At 51.1% G+C, this 20,197-nt stretch overlaps 2 protein-coding genes across 5 annotated transcripts; both read right to left on the reverse strand.

The window, feature by feature from the left end:
* Positions 1-81: 81 nt before the first annotated feature.
* LOC147272858 (indian hedgehog B protein-like) lies at positions 82-8,031 on the reverse strand. Its single transcript, XM_086202557.1, has 3 exons — positions 7,732-8,031; positions 5,075-5,336; positions 82-1,891 (listed from the first exon to the last, which is right to left on the reverse strand). Exons 1-3 carry the CDS (start codon positions 8,029-8,031, stop codon positions 1,194-1,196), a joined length of 1,260 nt encoding a protein of 419 aa, XP_086058683.1. The 3' UTR covers positions 82-1,193.
* A 1,915-nt stretch (positions 8,032-9,946) lies between these two features.
* Positions 9,947-19,991, reverse strand: nhej1 (nonhomologous end-joining factor 1). Of its 4 annotated transcripts, none has more exons than XM_086202559.1 (9): positions 19,925-19,987; positions 19,220-19,356; positions 18,615-18,820; positions 18,313-18,534; positions 18,098-18,236; positions 17,630-17,688; positions 10,646-10,808; positions 10,472-10,563; positions 9,947-10,191 (listed from the first exon to the last, which is right to left on the reverse strand). In XM_086202559.1, the coding sequence occupies exons 3-9, from the start codon at positions 18,801-18,803 to the stop codon at positions 10,111-10,113; spliced, it is 945 nt and encodes a 314-aa protein (XP_086058685.1). In that variant the 5' UTR covers positions 18,804-18,820; positions 19,220-19,356; positions 19,925-19,987; the 3' UTR covers positions 9,947-10,110. The 4 variants fall into 4 exon arrangements, with proteins under 4 accessions (XP_086058685.1, XP_086058687.1, XP_086058686.1 ...); XM_086202561.1 differs by having other exon boundaries at positions 19,220-19,353; positions 19,925-19,953; XM_086202560.1 differs by lacking the exon at positions 19,925-19,987 and adding an exon at positions 19,443-19,908.
* Positions 19,992-20,197: the final 206 nt, after the last annotated feature.

The following is a 20,197-nucleotide window of genomic DNA, read 5'->3' on the forward strand; positions in this document are numbered from 1 at the left end:
ATACACACACACACACACACACACACTTATTAAAGTACATTTTAATTTAAAAAATAAATCTTTTAATATTTCTTCACCCATAATAACTTCATGTTGGATTGATGTAAACAAACGACACTTAAATACACTAAAATCTGTCCTAGAGTTTCTCTACTGAGCAGTAAAATGTTACAAGTGTGAGAAGAGCACAACACCCAGGCGGATCTCAGGGCCGAACCCTGGTCCTTCAGTCCACCCGTAGTCTTGATAGAAGTGAGGTATTTTCAAGGGACGATTGGGAACACATGAAAGATCATTTTATTGTTACTTATTTCCCTGTTCTGGTCGGTGAACTCCCAGCGGCTGCGTCTTTAATCGAGTTCTGAATGAGGAGCTGTTAGGGGGACCAGCCAGTTCCCTTTAATTCACACAACAGCTTCAGTTATCTGACAGGAAGCAAAGATGTCATTTCTGCTTCACTTCCAGGTCTCAAACATCTGCAGGTGCAAAATGGAGGCCAGTTTCCAATTCCTGGTTGTCGGGTTTATTCTGCTGTATTCAGGGAATTGGCGGGTCTGAAAGATGATCGTTATCCTGCCTCAAAGGGGCCTGTGTGACGGTGACGGCTCTCAGTGATGAATGCTGGCTTCACCACGTATCCACATCACTTAGAAACAACTGCTCGGTTGCACTTTGTTCCATGAGGGCTTCAGGAACAATGTAAAGATGCACGTCAGCCTCCGACGCGCCTGAGACCCCCCCTCCTGGAGGAGAGGCGGGATTTCAGACGCTCATTCTGAACTTTCATTCCTGTTCCCGTCACTGGAACCCGACACTGTGACTTCATGTGTAAATTAAAGGTAAAGCCAGGTCTCCCTTAGAATCTTGGATCTGATTAACGGACAGCTAAAATGACCTTTGGCCTCCCGCCACACCTCCACGCAGGAGTGCACTCAGTTTGCCTTCATGTGTTCAGGAAGCAGAGACGTGTGGCGGGTTCTGTGTTCGTGCTCATTCGGACTGCGAGCGCTCCCATTTGTTCATCTGTGTGCGTCACGGTTTGTCCGTCCTTCTTATTCCAGTTAGAAAACTCCTTAGCAGCGATCCAAACATCTCCCATCTTACCAGCCGGGCCGTCGTGGTCCTGTAGGGTCCTGATGATGTTGGTGCGGCGTCCAAGGATCCATTTCCTGTCATAAAAGCTGCCAACGTCCTCACCTGTCAGCTTTAGCCACGCCCAGAGGGTGGAGGCGCCCTGATTCTAGTAGCGCCCTTCCCAGCCAGTGTAAAACCTCTGAGTACCAGTGGACCCCGTCGCCATGGTAACCAGTGGTGCCAGTCCAGCTGTGCATCAGTCTCAGGGGCAAGAAGGCCCAGTGAGCCAGCAAGTGCTGGTCCACCACAGCGTAGCAGGACGCCGCCACCCCGTCGACCACCACGGTCCCCTGCTTGGTCAGAGGCGCAAACGCGCCCCTCCCCTTCCTCACTGAGATCTGGGTGATCCGAGAAAGGCGCCCCTCGCCACGCTTCTGTCCCGCCTCACCCTCCACAACCAGAACACACTGGCCCGGCTGGGCGTCACTGGCGTACACAGTCCTCAGAGAGCCGCGTGGCGGCAGCGCCCCCTCTGAGCAGTTCCCCTCGGATACAAACAGCAGATGAGCGGCGGTGAGCGAGAGGCGGGCCCCGGCTTCTGTCTGCACGCCGTAGAAGAGCTTCCAGGTCCCGGGGTCGCGGTCCAGGAAGGACAAAACTTCACTGTACACCAGACCAGCTCCGCCATCGCCGCCAGACAAGGTCAGGACTCGTTCGCCAGGTCGAAGGTCACGGATGGACTTCTGATGGCCGTTTTCCATCGTTACCAAGGAGTCGCCAGGGAAACAGCCTCCAGACTTGGCCGCCACCGAGTGGTCTGAAAGACACACAAGTACAGGAGCTGAAGCCGGACGTGGAAATGAGAGCGAAGTTAGAGATGAATGAATTCCTTTGATCGCATCTACGAGCCAATCACATCGCATGAATTCTAATTAGCAGGGTTTCATCAAATAAACATCAACTAAAACAATTGTAGGATCATTACTCATAACTTGGAGGAAAAAGGAAATCTTCAATGAACACAAATATTCCCAAAATCGGTGTCAGAACTTGACTCCTCAGTCCTGTCCGTTTAATCTGTGGCATTGAAAAACCTGGCAATCACACTTTTGAAGTCCCTTCAGCTCCGTACTGACGTTCTTCTTTGCTTCACCGTGGTGAGAGGAACAATAACCAAGCGTGCGTGCGTGTGTGCGTGTGTGTGTGTGTGTGTGTACGCAAGGGTTGGGACTGGACTATGTCCCTGACTGTGTCCAGGCACTTGGCAATGACCCCTGAGGACTGTCTCAAGTCTACTGAGGCTAAATATTTGGGGCAGGGAGGAGAGCCGAGGCCCGCTGATAAGAGACGTCACCTGGAGGAGGAAGGAGCAGAGCAGCAGGTGAACATCCCACAAACCGCCATCAACACCACCGGCAACGCCTCGGGAGGATGGAGCTCGGTGGGACGGGTGCCGGGCGCCGCGTGGGATTCACGATGTGTTTGTGCAGTAAAGCCAATTGTGTTCACGACTGATATACAGACACAATCCTCGCGCCGTTGATGATATCTGCACTTGTTTACTACTACTTGTATACAGTTTTGAATTTTTTGTCATATTTTCACAAAGCCTGGCAGGTGTCAGGGGGAAACTCCGTCATTTTCAATTTCCAAAATTCCATAAATCAAGATTTGGACTCAACACCTCAGGTTGTTGATTTCTTGAGTCTGGTGAAGTGATGATGTCATCAAACTGGGGGTGCATGAGTGTGTGATTCAGTCGATTGTACCGTATCAAGGGATTCGACAGATTATCTGAAAGTGAATGAGAGTTACGGAGATCATTGAACTTCTCCTTGAACCAAAGGCTTCATCACATTCAAACAAAACCACAAAACAGAGAATGTTACCTTCCCATCTCTCCTCCCGGGTGACCACAGATTTAACTCTCATCTTTTTCATGCGAAGAAACTGACGTCTGAGGTGAAATAATCTCCAATAATCCCTGTTAGTCCCCCTCTGCTGGCACCCTGCTCAGTCCAGTCCTACACTGGTCCTGCTGCCCCCTAGTGGTCTTTTCCTCTTGCTTGCTACAGTCCGGCTGCCCCTCTTTAAAAAAAAAACACTTGTTGGATTTGTCCACCCAAGGATTTTTCTTTTCTTTTCTTTTTTTTTTTGAAGAAAAAAAAAAACAGGAAAAAAAGAGAAATCAAAAAGAGTAAAAAAAATACCAACTTGATTGGTTGCCCTTCTGATCAGGTCAAGGACTGCGCCCTGGCTACCCGATCTGGGAGGGAAGGAGAGGAAAAGAGAAGAACAGTCGGAAAAGTCAGAAAGACAGAGGGGGGAAGAGAAGGAGAATCTCAGTTACCACTCAGTGTAAAATGTATCGAGGTTGAAGTTCTGATGCATTTTGACAAAGATGTGTGACTTTCAGCACTTTAGGGTCGCACACGTGTGTTACTTTTCACACGGCCTGTTGTTGTGTTGAACCCTCGAGAGAAAAGCTGCCTCCTATCAACCTCCTCCCTTCCTCTGGATATCTGTTCGGATGGGGAGGGAATCCAGAGATGATCTACTTTGTCAGCTCGGTGTTCGGTGACGCGCATCCAACAAGTGGAAAAGTTTGGCTCCGCCTCCAACTTCCAGCTGTCAAGTTGCCCATCAAGAAACAATGAAGGAAAGTCACTTCACCTGCTCCAGCAGTTCACCGTTAAGAACCACAGACGACAACTTTGTGAAAGCAAATCATTTTAAAATACGAATAAATCCACAGAACGTCTAGAAAGGAGCAGAATGAAAGTCCAAATTTACCTGAAACAAATATTGTATCGGTGAAAGAATTGTTTAAAAATATCCATCGGATCCCAAACGTTGCTAATATTTAGGCTTGAGGGTCTCTGAGCCAGCAGCGTGGGCGGGAGGGTACCAGGTGCACCAGGTGTACCAGGTGTGTCTCCGACCAGGAGCTCAGGAGCTGCAGGTGCTGATTAACCAGAGGAACGTCTGAGAAACGTGAGGCTTCGTTCCGTTGGCGTCTCAAATACCGGCAGAAAGCAGCGAGACCAGGAGGGTCAGTGCCGGTTCAGCAGGTCTAGGCTGGTCTGGGCTGGAGGACCAGAGGGGCTGGACAGCCATGCTGAGGGGGCCACTTTCTGATGGACAGCTAGGCTAACGGTTGCTAACAGACTGCAGCAGTAGCTCAAGTTAGCAACTTTAGCCTCTGACAGGTTCATGGTGTCACTGTTAGTGTGTGACATCATCACCAAATGTACCAGGTCGACCACATGCCTTGCCTGTCTTAATGCCGCTATTCCACCTGTGGTTAGTTGAGTCAACCTGGTAACCAGGAGCCTAAATTACTGCAGCAGGAGGGAGGGAGACGCCTGCTGGCCGGGAGGCGGAAGTATTGAGCACTGCACCTTTAAAGTGTTCCAAGTCAGAAAGCACGGGACCATTTCAAGGTGAAGAGAGCGCATGTGTATCCAAGTCTGCCTCTAGACACTTAAATGCATCAAATTGTTTACGATTGGCCAAACACAATGTCACATGACCCCCAGATACCTGGATACCTCACATTACTTAGCCTCACAAGGTTGGAAGCCAGTTGATCTTAGCAAATCCTCTGGTATTTCCCAGTGAGATTTGTCTTTGTGACAAAGAAACTGAGGCGGCTCTGTGTGAGTAAAGCGAGTACCAAGTGCCATCTGAGACGTGACGCAGAGCTCGGCTGACTGGGCTGAGCGGCAGGTGAGAGAGGGGAAAGACCAAAGATGCCAGCAGAAGGAGATGTTAGCTGTCAGGGACGGAGGACAGAAACAAAGGGAGAGACAAGCCAGTGGAAGCAGTTCCCACCACAAGCTGCCGTTGCTGCACGCCTACATCTACGGTGAAAGCAGGCCGGACGTGCAGCTTCTTCTTCTCTGCTGTGACCTGCAGGGCCGCCATCGCCCCTCAGAAAAGCCGCACCCGTGTATTTGTCCAGTCACATCCAGCGTACGCGCCAGTTGTTGTCACTCACCTGACTTGACGCTGCAGTGGATGTGAGCCTTGGATTCATAGTAGACCCAGTCGAATCCCGCCTCCACCGCCAGTCGTGCCAGCATGGCATACTTGTTCCTGTCCCGGTCTGAAGTGGTGATGTCCACCGCCCGGCCCTCGTAGTGAAGCGACTCTTCCGAGTGGTGGCCGTCCTCGTCCCAGCCCTCCGTGACTCTCAGTCGGACCCCGGGCCACAGATTCATCACCGAGATGGCCAGAGAGTTGAGCTTGTCTTTGCAGCGCTGCAGACGAGACACAAAACTTTAGTTTCTTTCTGCTTCAGTTTGACAAAAAGTCTTCCAGAACCAGAACAGTCAGCTGTTATTGTTGACAGGGGGTCTGAGGCGTTGGGGGGCGCTGTTAAAGGAACAAGGGGTCCTCGGCGTCCCTCTGAACCTGCAGTCTGGGTAAGCAAACATAAGGTGAGAGGGCCTATTGAGGGGGCGGTTCAACTCCTCCTGCTCCCGCTCCAGTCCGCCTGACACTGGACACACCCCCTCTCTACAGATGACGTCACCTCCCGCTCAAGCGCGAGAGCTGGAAAAAACCCGGGTCTCCATCGCAGGGGTGACGTGATTGGTTGCCTGAGCTGCCGCTGCTGGCCTGAAGAGGGCGCTGGTTTACATTGCAACATTTGGGCCAATTAGCTGGATGGCAAATCTGGGGATGTCAAACGGGGAAAGTAGAGAGGAGCACACAACTGCACGGCTGTGGAGTCAGAGGGTCGTGACGGCTGGAGCCGGGAGGCAGCGATGGCGGAACCTCTGTGTAAAAGGGACCCGCTAAAGAGACCCGGGTCACCGGTGATGCGGGTTCCCGGCAGAAGAACTTCACGCGTCACCTCAGAGACGCACTAACGTGAAATGAAGGTCGTGCCTTGGTGTGGCTGCTTGTTTCATGGCGTTGATGTATTTTTTGGTTATTTTCGTACAGAGGCACCTCTTCTCTCGGCCATGTTGAACTAGTGTTCATAAAACCGTCTATTTTAAGATCAAACCGCCTGCCTGATTTAGGGTCGTCAGGGAGGCAAAGACGCTTGGTTTTATGTCTTCGACTGACGTGAGACTCAAACAGAATCTACTTGTCTCCAGTTTCAGGAGCGCTTCGCAGCCTCTCAAAGCGGCCCTCAGCCTCTCGTGGGTCTATTAAGGGTGAAAACGGGGATTAAATCCTATAAATGTCTTTTTCCATGTTAGCTGTGATAAGAATAGCTCACGGCTCGCCGGCCACAGATGCCTTTTCACGGCGTTCAGTGTGGATTCGAGCCTCGGTGTTTTCTCTGTGCGGTCAGAGCCACGAGCTGGACTCCATAAATCAGACGATAGATGGAGTTGGTTTTCCTTCCAGGGCTCACAGATCTGCGGGGGTTTCTAGCGGAGGCTCGAGCACCAAACCGCTGGCTGCACAAACATTGGACGCGCAGCCCGGCGGCACGCGCCTCTGCACACCTTTGCGCTGCAAAAAGTGTGGAAATGACGGCGTCGTTCAGGGCAGAGCAGCCGGACTCTGACGTCACCCCGCACTTCTGACGTGTCTGAACGGAAGGAGTGGAAAAGTGCGAAGTTTCACTTTCTGCAGCGCCGCAAACCCGCGACGCTTCAGACAGAAAAGTGCGCTATTTTAGCACACAAGTGCAGAGCGGACAGCGACGCCGCGTGGAGGCGCGGCTGCAAAGGTGACCTGGAGAAGTTGTTGGTTGACTCGCGCTGCGCGGGACTGGAGGTCTGCTCTCAGTTTCTGTTTGGCCCGGAGATCCCGAGGCGCCTCTGAACGTCAGCGGTCAAATGAAGCACCTCTGCGTCCAGGCTTCAGCCGCCTTCGCTACTCAGGAGACGCTTTTTTTCCAGCCGAGCAGGCGGATATTTCTTGCAGTGCGCGCGGCGAGGTGACAGCTCGAGACGGGAACGCGCGCTTTCATTCCCCACGTGGGTCTGTGGACATAAACGCCGCAGCTCCGGGAGGAAGCCCGCGGTCACAAGAGGCAGATATAAATACTTTATTCCTGGGGAAATTGGGAGTCAAATAAATTCCACCCGGAGCCACATCAATGACGGCGTCGTAAAAATCTTTTGACAGTCCAAGAGGCGACTGTTAACTCTGGCCAGTGGGCTAAAAACGAATTCGGTAAACATCGGGACACGCTTGACCCAGGCTTCTCTGGCTGGTTTTTCCACCAAAAAACATGATGTAAAACAGAGGACGCAGTGTTTTAATTAAGAGCGACCGCTTTTCCACCCGCTTCAGACGGGGTTGCCCTCGTTTACGCACGAGCTGCCCGCAGTGAAGGAGGCGATTCAGGCTCGGAGGCGCGCGAGAGGAATCGATCCGGGAGCGCGTGGAGCAAACACTTCTGATCACCCCCCCCCCCCCCCGCGTTAGTATATTAAGAAATAGTCAAGCAGCTGACGTCACCACCGCTACTCTTAAAGCGCATAAAAACACGTGAGTTTAGGGTTAAAATTCCTGAAGTGAAGAACTTCCCTCCGCAGCGACGAGCCTCGAGTCAACAAGAAACGCCGATCAGATCACGGCGTCCACGAGTTTCTGAACCGGCCAAAGTGCACCGCGCAACACCGGACGAGCTCGGAGCTGCTGGACGCGGAGGCTCAACGGCACTACGGCAGCCGGGAGGGTTACCTGCGTCATCATGCGGTCTGCACCTGTGTTCTCCTCATCCTTGAAGATGATGTCGGGGTTGTAGTTGGGGGTGAGCTCCTTGAAGCGCTCCGAGTTACGGGTGATTTTGCCCTCGTATCTCCCGCTGGCTCCTAACGTCTTCTCCGCCACGTTGGGGCTGAACTGCTTGTAGGCGAGCGGCGCCAGCTTCCTCGGTGACCGCCTCTTGCCATAGCCTCTCCCCGGTCCGCAGCCCTCGCTGACAGGGGAGAGGAGGAAGGCACACCCGGCGAGGCACGTCACCAGCGTCGGGAGCAGCATTCCACCCCGGGCCGGTGTGCAACCCCCGGGCGGGTGGCCAAAATGTCCCGCTGTGTTGCTTCTGTAGTGCGCGCCTCCTCACGTGAGTCCCTTGTAGTTTTAAAGCGGTGGCACTGGAACAGGACTCACTCCCGAGTCCACCGAAAGAGGCATTCCCGGCGCGTAAAAGTGGCGGTGCGCCGCTGGAGACGGGCTGGAAGGACGCTGGACCTGCCCCGGGAGCTGCCACCGCTCTCCTGTCCCGAGTGGACGCCGAGGCAGGGGGATAAATAGGCGAGGTGAGTTTGTCTTGGCAGGCGGGTTCAAAGCCGTCTCTCTGTGTCAGAGCTGTGAGAAACGGCTGCAGACAGACACGGAGGCGCGCGGTGCGTAGGCTGGCTGCGCCTTCTGGGCACGGCGGTCAAAGGGTGTCCCCGCAGCGGTTTCTGCCTCTGGGTTTGTTCTCAATGCGTCCCTGTGGCGCAGCGCTGCTGGCAGGAATGGAAATGGAAGAGATCCTACTACAGAGCAGATGAGGTGCCGCGCCCTGCTGGACCTGCCCTCCGCTGCGTCCTCTCCTCCCATCGGGCTGCGGGGCAGCGGCCTTCATCTGTTCATTGTCAGCGGGTGAGAGGACAAACACCCAGCCACGAGACTGCGCGCGTGCTCACTGACCTTTGGACCCGCATCTTGGAATGGAACCACATGGAGCAGGTGCCAGAGTGAAGAAACCTTCCTCAACCCCCCCTCAAAAGACTCAAGGCTCGGTTCAGAATGACGTAACAGTCTGAGCTGCAGGTGAGGCGGCTCCCAGCGCTAAGCAGCAACACCTGGGCCAGCCCTCACACAGCAGAGACTAGCCTGTCCCTCCAAAACCCCCAAGAACCCCAAAGTGGAGAAAGGACAGGCGCTCATTCAGAGGCCTGATCTGGTTCTGACTACAGACAAACGTTTCCATCTCTGTTACTGATTTCCAACATTTCCCAGAACCCCTAGCTAAACTTGACAGTATGGACGTGACCTTTACTCTCAGTGATAAATGAGGAGTTCTTCCAGTGCAGTAAAGGAGACATTCCTTGAGTTTCAAGGCAAACTCGCTTGCTTTGATGACCTGATGACAAACTTTACAAGCATAAAGAACGTAACTGTTCTTAACAAGACCCACACACCTACAACTACACCTGAAGCTAGGAAACACTGGCCGGCATGACAGCCCCTGGCACGTTACAAGTTTGATTAATGTGATCGCCATCACTTATTTGGAAGTATTAGTTGACCACTTCCTGCTTCAAACACTCCTGGAGTCTGAGGTCTGCATCCCTCTGTCCACGTGACATCAGGAAGAAAACAAAACCAGCAGCTTCCTGGGATCTTGAGGACGAGGACCAGGGGACCGTCAGAGCACGATGGTGCACTTCCCTTTGAACAAGAAGCCTCTTCTTTGTAGCCTCGGTCTCACAGAAACTCTGGAGGTCCTTCAGAGCCGTGCAAGCAAACAGTGACTTTTCAACTGAAAACTTCAATTGAATTCCCCAGATGCTGCAACACCTTGAGTCAACATCTCACTGAGCTCTGAAAAGGGAGCGCGGCTGCTGCATCGACCGCCTCGGCTCATTATGTCCCGTCAGACGGAGCTCCAGGGCAACGACAAAGGAAACACAAGCTCCAGCCACGGAAAACAGATACTTGGTTCACGGCTGCTTTGAGTTTTAGGCTCCGAGATGTTTTCTGATGACTTCAACAAATCGCAGAATTAAGAATGAAACTCATATTTACACCTTAGTTTGGCAGCTTGTTTGACTTCGAGTCTGCAAACTAGGAGAAGCCTGATTGTTCGAAATAATCTGAGCTATTGGCTCTGAAACGCTGTGTGGTGGAAATCCTCATAACAGTAATAATAATAATATGTCAATATACAGTCTGCGATCTCCGGCTAAAAACAATCTTTGAAAATAGAAACAAATATTTATTGGAATTCTCAAACAAACTGTTAAGGAATACATGTAAAATCACGAAGTCTCCTTAAAAACATGGTTTAAAACTCGAGCTGTTTGCCGACGAGGTTCTGAATGTTCTGTGTCGGTGTCCTACTTGTGGGGCTCATCTGAACAGTCCCAGGACTTTCTTCTTCTTTGGTTTGGAGGGTGGTCGCACTGCAGGATCAGAGGTGACGGGCAGAGACTGCGGAGGACAACAAGAACAGGAAGGTGCTTGCTTTTCCCCCAATCAATTCGTTAATGAATCCTCCGATGTTGTCACTTTTGGTGGGGTTTTAATCTACTTTAGTGACACGGGCGAGCCTTAATCTACAATGGCGGGTCCTTATCTCACATGGGTGGAGCTTAATCTTCACGTCTGCTGTCTTCTTCTACCTGGGTGTGCTGACCAATAAGAGGGTGTTGCATATTTCTGACTCTTTCTAGCAGCAAATCCATGCACTTTGGGTATCTTTTGGTCGTACCTGTTGTGTTGCGGGTGTGTCGGCCATCTTTGCTGCTGGTGCCTCGGCCTGGCCCGTCCGGCTCTGCTCGCTGGTCTCACCTGCTTCCCCGTCTAAGGGATGCAAACGTTAAATTCATAAGGACGTTCTTGGTCAACAGCTTCTGTGACTTCAAGTCTCATTTGTGAAACAAACCCAAAGATGGTGTGAGGTCAGGATCCGCGGTGGCGGGCTGGTTCTGCCCAGACAGTTTGCGCTTACGGGTTGTTCTATAGGAGACGACTGCGGCGTAGAGGTTCTGCAGGCTGCTGCTGAAGTCCAGCGTGTCCTGATGCTCAGAGCAAACCAGAGGAAGAGTCTGATGGAGAGAGAGAAGCAAAGATGACCGCTGAGGATGGAATAAACCTGCCTCCACCTACAGGCTCACTTCCTGCTTCACCTCTGACCCGTCGAACTTCCTGTAGTCTGTTGTAGTCCAGCCCCCTACTTTTGATCAAATCTGGAACGATTTCAAATTCTCAATCTTTGTGAGTTTTTGCATGAATTAAAAGCAACAACCGGGTGCATGGCGCAGGCCGCGTCCTGGGCAGCTCGGTGCCTCGGGGCTTGTTTTACGGCCCTGCTGTGGGAGTCACATGTGGCAGCGAGGTGCAGGGTGTGCCAGCGCTCTGATAAGACTCTAATCAAAGCTGTGTTATTGGCACAGCTGACCAGCGGGAAGCAGAACAACTGAAACACGCACACACACACAATTCTGCAACCGCACGCCTGACAGATAAGGCTGCGTATAAAGTCGTCCGACATTATGCCGGCACACGGCTCGGCAGCAGAAAAACACACTCTATTCACTAAAACCTTCTTTTTTCCCCAATGGGGAGGACAAACTGTCCAAATTAGCTCCTCAAATATTGACCGGGAGAAATTGGTGGTCTCTTGCTCGCTGTCAGGGCAGAGGGGCTCCTAAACACACTTTGGTCAGGTTTCGAGGTCTCGCATTGATTTATTTTTGTTATTTGTTTGTTTAAATATCGTAAAAATAAATGTATGCTCTGGTGAGGCTTCGTTCTGCTTTGGGCACAGAGAAACCAATGTGCTGAGAGGAGAGAAAGCAGCAGAAAGCCCACCTTATTCTCTTTTTATTCCCGCTGCCCCCCCAGCAGGACCCCCCTCCCACTGCCCGCTCGCTCACTTCAGCTGATTTGATCTGGGATCTTGAGCTGGATTTGTTGGATCTGCTGCTCTGGATCACCTCTGATGGCTTTGTGATTAAAGAACCAAGACAACAGCTCATCGCACGGGGCTGCGCGCCGCTACGCCGCCGTGGAAACACGGCTTTGACTTCTCCGGGCAGCAAGGATGACACTGGACGCTTGGGACCTGAGCCCCAAAGAGCAGGACAGCTTTGGGTCGGCAGTTCAGTTTAAGACGCAAAAATGTGACTTCCTGTAAGTTAAGCTTGAAATTAAATGAGTGAGTCAGCCAAAGACTTGAGATGGCATTTATCCTTTTAGATTGGCTGCCTCCATTTTTCTGGAGCCTGCGCACCTCTGTGCATTTCAGGAGAGGTGATGACAGCGCCAAGAGGGTTACAGACCACAAACGCAGCACCAGGAAGGAATAAAACACAGCAGGTCAATAACCTCTCCCGCTCTGTCGGGAGGAGCAACCATTTGGAAAGTTCCTGTGACTGAACAAAGTCCTGCCGCCATGGAGGACACAGGGCAAGAGGAGCGCTTACCTGGCAGCCACTCCTCCAAACCCCGCCTCCTGCCCTACAGCGGCTGTGGCGAAGGTGGCGAGAGGAGGGAGAGCGTGCTGGTGTTTGTCTATTATTAGCAGGTTAACAGCTCTGATTTTAGATGAGCTGCTGTTGTTGTTTTTTAAAGCGGGGGGGGGGGGGGGGGGTCCGGTGCCAGCGAGTCTCTCTCTCTCTCTCTCTCTCTCCCTCTCCCCCTGATTCTTGCCTTCATTGCTGTCCCCATGTTTACTTTCCCTCACTCCTCCGACCCCGTTTCCTCTCACCAAGTCCTTAACTTCAAGTCCTGAACCCAAGAGCCAGAAGTCCTTTACTGCCTGAACTCTGGGCCCTCAAGGTCACGTCCTTGGAAAGACAGAGGATGGGTGAGGAGGGTGAGCTGGAGTCACACAACCAGGCCTGAGGGATCAGGTGCTGGGCTGGCAGCAATCTGATGAACAGATGACTCTCAAGTCTTTCACGTTCTCAGAAATGCAAACCATGCCAGTCGGTCACTTGTTCCTCCAGTGACAGGCAGGGAAATCCGTTCTGTCTGCGTCATCTTGCTGAAAGAGTCTAAACATCTTTGGTGGAGGTAAGAAAGTGATGATGCTCCTTTCCACTTTTCTAAAAAGGGATTGCGGCTGCTAGGTACGTCACTCGTCCAGTGTCGCATCTAAAAAGCTCAGGGTTATTGGGAAATGAAATGAAGGACCACAAGTGCACTCAGAGAGAGAGCCGGGAGAAGCAGAGGAAGCAGGCGCACCTTCGGCGTCTCCTCACTGGACGTGTGCTGCCGTCACATCTCCCTCCAGGGGAGATGACGGAGCAGAAGCTGCTGATCTGAGGGTTAAATGGAGCCTAATAACAGTCACAATGATGTCTCACTTACAGCTCAGAGGCCTCGCGCAGCCACCGCCGGGCAAACAACACGCGCTTCTAATTTGGTTTTGTTCATCATACCTTTGGGTCGAATACTCAGCAACACACAACCATCACACAGGCTTCGCCTCCTCAAGCTTGAGCAATACATCATATAGGACAGTGTGTTTGACCCGCAGGTGTCGCACACATTCACACACACCAGATTAAAATGAGTTTTGTTATTTATAACATCACTTGGAAATATGAGAGTTAAAGCTGAAGGCTGCAGGTCACAAACGATTCGTCAATGGAAGCCTTTTAGAAAAGAAAAGACATTGTTGGCTGCAGCTTCTCAAGGTTGCTGGCCTGTAGACAATCTGAGTGATCACCATTTGATCGACAAAATAATTCCGCAGCAGATTGACTGATGATGTCGAGCACCGGCCAAGAACCTCTCCTCAGTCCCCTGAGGTCCCGAGGAGCATGAGGGGCAGAAGCAGGGCAGCGTCTAGCATTCGTCTGAGGCTCACTTCATGCTCTCTGCTCTCACGGTGACAGAAAGTATTCACATAAATCTGTGGCGCTCACGTGCTGACAAGTGCTCCGGCTGTGTTTTGTGTTGTGATGGCGCTCACAGGCTCATGCTGGCGATGCGGTCGCTGCACTCGGCCGGTCCAGGCCGGGGCCAAGCCCGGCAGGCAGCAGCTGAAGAGGGGCAGCCGCCAGGCCACAGAGGGCCTAATTACAGACCCGGATGGAGGACAAGCCTGTGGAAACTGTGTGCAACTGAGAGCAGAGGAGGAGGATCTACTGGATGTAGATGTGGTCGGGTTGCCCTCCACTACACACGGAGAAACAAGGGCTGAGAAGAAGCGCAGAATCGAAAAAACGCCATACCTGAAATCAAGGCCCTGTGCTCGCTTGCTCAGTTGTTACAAGCCGGCTCTCAACAATCAGAAATCCCTGGGGGGCCCAGTGCAAGCAGTCGGACACGCACAGCGGTCATCCTCCAAACAGGGTGTCATAGCAACCAGAGAACTAACAGCTTATAGATCCAGAACGTTCATCCTGCCAGGACACATCAGAAGCCCAACAGACAATCTGAGCACATATTTCTGTTCTGAGCCACCACAGCAGAACCCTGCTTCAGAGCCAAGGGCATCAGATCGGCCTCTTACACCTGCCACCGCTAGAACCCCTCAACTGTGAGAGACAAGGCCCGTTGCTCCTGTTCACCATGAAGACGGGAGGATACACGAGAACCGATTCAGAGGACGACTTCTGAGGAGCTTACGCTCGCACGCCAACCCTTCCGTCTGTTAGCACGGTAACAAAAACACTTCCAGGCAGACGTCCACGAAACATGGTGGGGGGACGGAGCAGGGACCCACTGGCCGGGTCTGTGTGATCCGAGGCTGATGCTGATGCTGCACCACTGTGCACACGGAACACAGCAGAGCAGGTGCAGCTGCATGGTTGTTACATGAGCAAAAGCATTGTGTGCCATTTCTCAAGGACAGACACCAGTAATTAATAAGTGGAGCTTCTCCTCATTCTTTGAGTCACAGAAGTTTGGCCTCTGAGTCAAAGACTATATTTTGGAAACCATCAGCCGATGCGGTGAGAGGATGAAAAAAAGTGAGGGTTTCCTGCCCAGCTCCTAACTTAGAGCCTCTGGTTGAGGCAAACAGATATTAGGATTTGACTCCTCCTGCTGTGCCAGCGCCATGCAGCGTCTTTACAACACCATCACTCGCTGAACAACGGCACACCTTCACATTGTGATGAAGGGTGATTCTCAGCAGCTCACTCGATTCAAACCCTGACCAGAAAAACATTCAGTTTATGGAAAAAAAGCTTTTTTAGAGCAGCAAACATTACATTTGGAAACCACAATATTTGGGCTCAATTATGTGATCGAGTGCAGCTCAAGTGAGGTGTTTTGGTCCCAAGTGGCCACTAATTGAGCCGCTGCCATGGAGCTGTGAAGCCACCATCTTGTGAGGGAAGAAGCGGGCAACGTTCCCAAACAGTGACAATTCAATTCAGAGCTGACAACTGCTGCGAGCACTGAAAACACCATGCGTCACCACACACACAAACATGCTATAAAAACAGTCTCAGTGACACACGCCAACACTCAGCTCTCAAAACCAAAAGCATGCGTCACAGCCTGCCCTGCCACCACACACACACTCCAAATTTAGGTCCTAAGGGAAGCTGATGTGATCCTAAAAGGCTTTGAATGTGCCCAAGTTAAATCAAAGTGTGTGTGTGTGTGTGTGTGTGCGCGCGTGTGTGGATCAGTGGGAGGCGCAGGCTAATTCCATCCATGTCAATGTTGACCTGAACTGGGTGGGGTGTTTGTGTGGTGGCAGTGTGGGGAGGGGCTTCAGCAGAAGGCTCAAGAAAATAAAAGCTCCTGCCCCAGCATTCATCTTCTGCCTTCACTGACACCTCCTTGGTGTGGGAAACCTGGGCCACAAATGGCATGCGTGCACTCTCTCTCTCTCTCTCACACACACACACACACACACACACACACACACACACACACAGAATTGCGAGGAACTCTTCTCCTCTGAAATGAATCTGATTTTTGGCTCAAAATCGAACAAAATTTTTACAAAAAATATAAGCATGGTGAAAAATTACACATCTTAAGGGTCTCATTCAAAATTGGGCAAAATGGCTTGATGGCACCCTCTGGAAAATGTTTAAAATTCAGGCGAAAAAGTATCTTGGTTCCAGCTTGCATGCATGACATGGAGGAGGCTCCTGAACCCTGACAAGACCTACAGGAAGAGCGCTTGGACTCTGGCGTCAGCCCCACAGGAGGCCCACATTTTGATCTAAAATCGTGATTTCCTTCAGCGATTTCCAAGGGTTTTACTTCCATGAAGTCCTCCTAGCGGCCCGATCGGACTGAAGGAGGTGAACACATAACGGGTTGGTTAGTCGGCTCCTTTAAATGTAATCCAATCTTATCAGGTTGCATGTCCTGCACGGTCTTGCCACACACTCCGACGGCGTACTGGGAGTGGCTTTGGCAGTTACCTGGATTTGGGTATAATTAGTTAATAACCCGAAGCCGAAAGCCCCTCCTCCCTCAGCTCATTTCCTTCAATTCTCCTCTTTTGCTCAACTGGTTTATTGTGTGTATTTCTGTTTTCTCAACCACCATGCAGACCAAGCAAAGCCAACTCCCACCGCTGTGGTGTGGATGTCACCATGCAGGGCTGAGCAGTGCCAGCCAGCCTGTCCTTTCATGAAAGAATCAACTCTACCACAGATTTCAGAAACGGCAAACCTCATCAATCAAATATCCAATTATGATCCATCGATTGATTAAGGGCTGGATTACCTGTTATAAGCACTGATGACGTTGCCGTGGAGACAGACAAAGGCACAGACGAGTCATTGGGTGGACAGACAGCAAACACACACGCACGCATATGAGATAAATACTGCATACACACGCTAAACGCCTTCGCCCTTCCTCTGACACACACACACACACACACACACACACACACACACACACACACACACTCCAGTGTGTGATCCTCACGCATCATGGTGACATTTTTCAGAGACACTTCTATTTCAGGTTTGGACTTCGGTCTGAAGGCAGCTTTATCGCAGCCCAGTGGAATTTGCCATGAGAGAGAAGATTTTGATCAACTACAGCATTTTTCTTCTTCTGTGGTTTCTGGCTGCGCAATTCAATCCCGGCCTGATGACTTCACCTGTCCATGATGGCGTACACCTGAACCGCATCGCTCCAAGCACCTGAAAATGTCACTCCCAGTTTGATGAATCTAAATCACATGAAAACCAATCAAGCAAGGCCACCTGACGCTGGCAGGCACTGAGACAGGACTGGACTCTGACTGGTTGATGCAGGGTTAGAGGTGACTGGCAGCTCTGCCGCCTCCTCACACACAGAGCCACTTTTACCACATGGCCATGTGAAACCGATTTTCTAAATAGGTTCTGTAATGTCACTCAGGTTTCTGTTCCTCAAAGGTTCAGATTTACCACTTCGGAATTTCACAAATCATAACAGGGAAGGATAATTAAGATTCCCATCTAATAACGTGGATTTCAGAACAAGAAGTAACTTTCCAAAATATCCAGGAACCTCATACCAGGAACTGAAAACGCAAAACATCCACAAAAATAAAGCTGCAATAACAACAGGGAGGCAGACACACCTTCCAAATTCCTCAGGTGGATATGAAATGTTAAATCACACACACACACACACACACACACACACACACACCGAGTAGGAGTTGGGGGTCAACAAAGCCATCGATGAGAAATTCCACACATGAATACAGCAGACAGAAAATTAAAAATACCCAACCCCTCGCCTCGTCCTGATTGGCTGACGCTGCCACTTGAAAGCGTCTCAGTCAGGCTCGTGTTCCAGCGGCTGCAGGGTTTTACGATGCGGTTCCTGCCGCCCTGCCACAGCTGGTTAACAACCAGGGAGCAAGGAGGACGGCAACAACAGGCCCAAACAACTGGCAGCAGAGGCCTGCGTGCGTGCGTGCGTGTCACTGACCTCTTACCTTTGTCACGAGGCCTTCTCTGAAGGACTGCTCCTCAAAAACCTCCGTCTGCAGGCGCTCTGAGTTCAGACACACACATTCAACATCATCACCATCTTGAGTTTTATTCAACAAAGACTCACATTTGCCCCGAAAAACTTGGACTGATTGGTTTTGTTGAGTCTGACTTTATTTGGATTTTTTCAGTTCCCTCACGTGTCATCACTCCGCTTGTGGATGTAGAAAATGATGTCCCGCATCTGGAGCGGACGGGTTTCTACATGCAAATCTTATTTTTGGCAAAATCTTGAATCAGACTGGGAATGTGATGAAGTCTAACGTTTTGAAGCTTTCATTTTTCACTTCAGCAGTGAGTGTCACACCTGGTTCCTCTGAGGACCGGGGGACAGTTAGAACTCACTGGACGCGTCAGGTTGGAATTCCAAGCCAACTCCAACGGTTTCATCCTGCACCAGTCAGTGTGCGCACCTCTGCTGAGAGTGGCGCCGTTCTCTTTGTAGTCCTGGATCTCAGCGTCCTTCCTCACCAGCAGACCCCCCAGCAGCTCCGTCTGCTGCTGCAGCAGGCGGCTCATTGCCAGCAGGGGGCGCACCAGCTGGACACAGACCTAAAAGATACCCACAAGGACTCAGATGTAGTTCAGCGACAAAGGGGAGAAGTTCAGTGTGAAATGAAGCGCGTACCAGTGTGACAGGGGCGGCTGTGCAGTGGAACTCCCAGTGGAAGGGCAGCCCTGCCAACTTGCTCTTCAGCCTCAAGCTGATGTCGCCGCCTTCTAGTCGTCTGGCAGACATCTGAGCTTCACCTGCAAGCTGAGCGCCACCTCCTGACAGGCAGGGCTGAACCACTTCACACAGGTGAGAGAAGAAAGCTTCAACTTGAGCTCGCAAGCGCCTGTTCAGCTCCTGAGAGGAGAATTTATTCATCAAACAAAAAAACGACATGAAACGAGGCTGAAAGTCACTTATGGGGAGTTACTGTGAACCTGTGCTCGGCTCTGGATGGCTGCAGAGTCCATCCTCTCCTCCCACACACACTGCATGTCTGTCAGCAGGATGTGGTACGCTGTTTCCCCAAACCAGCTCTTGGCAAGGAGATGGAAGCCGTCTATATTCACAGGTATCCAGGGACACTGCAGGAGGAAGTCGGCGGTGGCTTCGCTGGCCTCCATCATGGAACCAGACGAACTCCCTAAAACAGAGAGCAGGAGTTAACAGAACTCAGACTTCTCCACACAGCTGATCGTACGCCCTGAACAGCATCAGTGCTGGTGCTTTCAAACACATCGAAGTTCTCGTAGTAAAACTTCCCAGACTCCAGAAACCTTTGCCATGTCACCTGAGGGGCTCCTAAAAATGCTGGTGATGAAATGAACCATTTAAACTGCAGCCGTCACATCTGAGTGCCATTTACCTCTCATGGTTCAGGGTGCTCTTGTTGCAACACTGACTTTTAGTCTCATTCTCGTCATAAAATGTGGGTTAAACAGCTTTTCTGGAAGTGGATGCCAGTCAGAACCCACACCCGAACACACGGTGTAATTTTCTTTTTTATCAAATGTTTTGTTTTGGTTTTTTTTAAATCACTAACCTCACAGGAATGCACCCTTAAAGTCTGGACTGAGATCAGTAAAATCCGAGTTAGAGACGCCGTCCTGGCCGCATAATCACCGCCTTCCTGGAGGCTGCTCCTGCGGGTCACCGGCTCCTCTCTGCCCGGTAATGCTGCTGTTTTCAGGGGAAGGCGAGGTGTTTCTCGTCAGATGGTTTGACTCACGCCAAATTGGACATGACACAAATACCAAACGACTAACTTTTAGATAGTACCACTGTACAACCGTAGCAAAGCTGAAGCCGGAGCCGCTCGGCGGGTGAGAGGGCACCGTGGGAGGAGGCTGTCCTCTCACGGTCGGGAGGCAGAAGCCGTCAAACCAAACTCTACTCATTTAATTTACAGTTGAAAGTTTCCCTGCTTATCAGCTACAAACGCCCGCGATCGTGTCTGCAAACACTGGCTTTAACTTCAGGACTCCTCCACACTTCGGCGACATCTGGTCCAAAAAAGCTTCGGAGCACCCGAGCCCAGCAGGCGGGGCTGGCGACGCGACGCACGGCGAGCAAAGCTCGGCTAGCAAAGCTCGGCTAGCAAAGCTCGGCTAGCAAAGCTCTCGCCTTTCTGGGCTTCGTCGTGTCTGAGGACGACATTATGCTCGGTAAATGTTGGACCCGGTAGACTCTAACACACTGCAACTTGCTTCGAGGTTGAAAAGGTAGTTTTATGTTGAAAATGTACTACCGCTCGACTCATGAGGCGGTGCTCCTCCGCCGGTTCCTGTTGACAGTTAAGAATTCCGACACCGACGTCAAACAGAAATACGTTTCAAAGGTTCCGCTTGATATTATTATCTTATTATTATTATTATTATTATTATTATTATTATTATTATTATTATTATTATTATTATTATTATTCGTAGTAGTAGTAGTAGTAGTAGTATTAGACACAGGCTGCAAAATTTGATTTCATGTATTCACGTACTTCTTGTGTCTTTGCCTCATGACGATGAAT

This window comes from Aulostomus chinensis, chromosome 1, assembly GCF_037954235.1.
Source record: "Aulostomus chinensis isolate RoL2024-O1b breed Wild chromosome 1, RoL_Achi_v1.0, whole genome shotgun sequence".
NCBI classification, from domain to species: Eukaryota; Metazoa; Chordata; class Actinopteri; order Syngnathiformes; family Aulostomidae; genus Aulostomus; species Aulostomus chinensis.

Bases quoted from the DNA above. Each gene is read 5' to 3' on its own strand.
- LOC147272858 (XM_086202557.1), bottom strand. From the start codon at position 8,031: ATGCTGCTCCCGACGCTGGTGACGTGCCTCGCCGGGTGTGCCTTCCTC. The intron at 5,337-7,731 runs GTAACCCTCCCG...TCTCGTCTGCAG, and splicing joins CAGACCGCATGATGACGCAG to CGCTGCAAAGACAAGCTCAA. The intron at 1,892-5,074 runs GTGAGTGACAAC...TGTGTCTTTCAG, and splicing joins CCACTGCAGCGTCAAGTCAG to ACCACTCGGTGGCGGCCAAG.
- nhej1 (XM_086202559.1), bottom strand. From the start codon at position 18,803: ATGATGGAGGCCAGCGAAGCCACCGCCGACTTCCTCCTGCAGTGTCCC. The intron at 18,237-18,312 runs GTACGCGCTTCA...GGTATCTTTTAG, and splicing joins CAGCCGCCCCTGTCACACTG to GTCTGTGTCCAGCTGGTGCG. The intron at 10,192-10,471 runs GTACGACCAAAA...TGTCCTCCGCAG, and splicing joins ACACACCCGCAACACAACAG to TCTCTGCCCGTCACCTCTGA.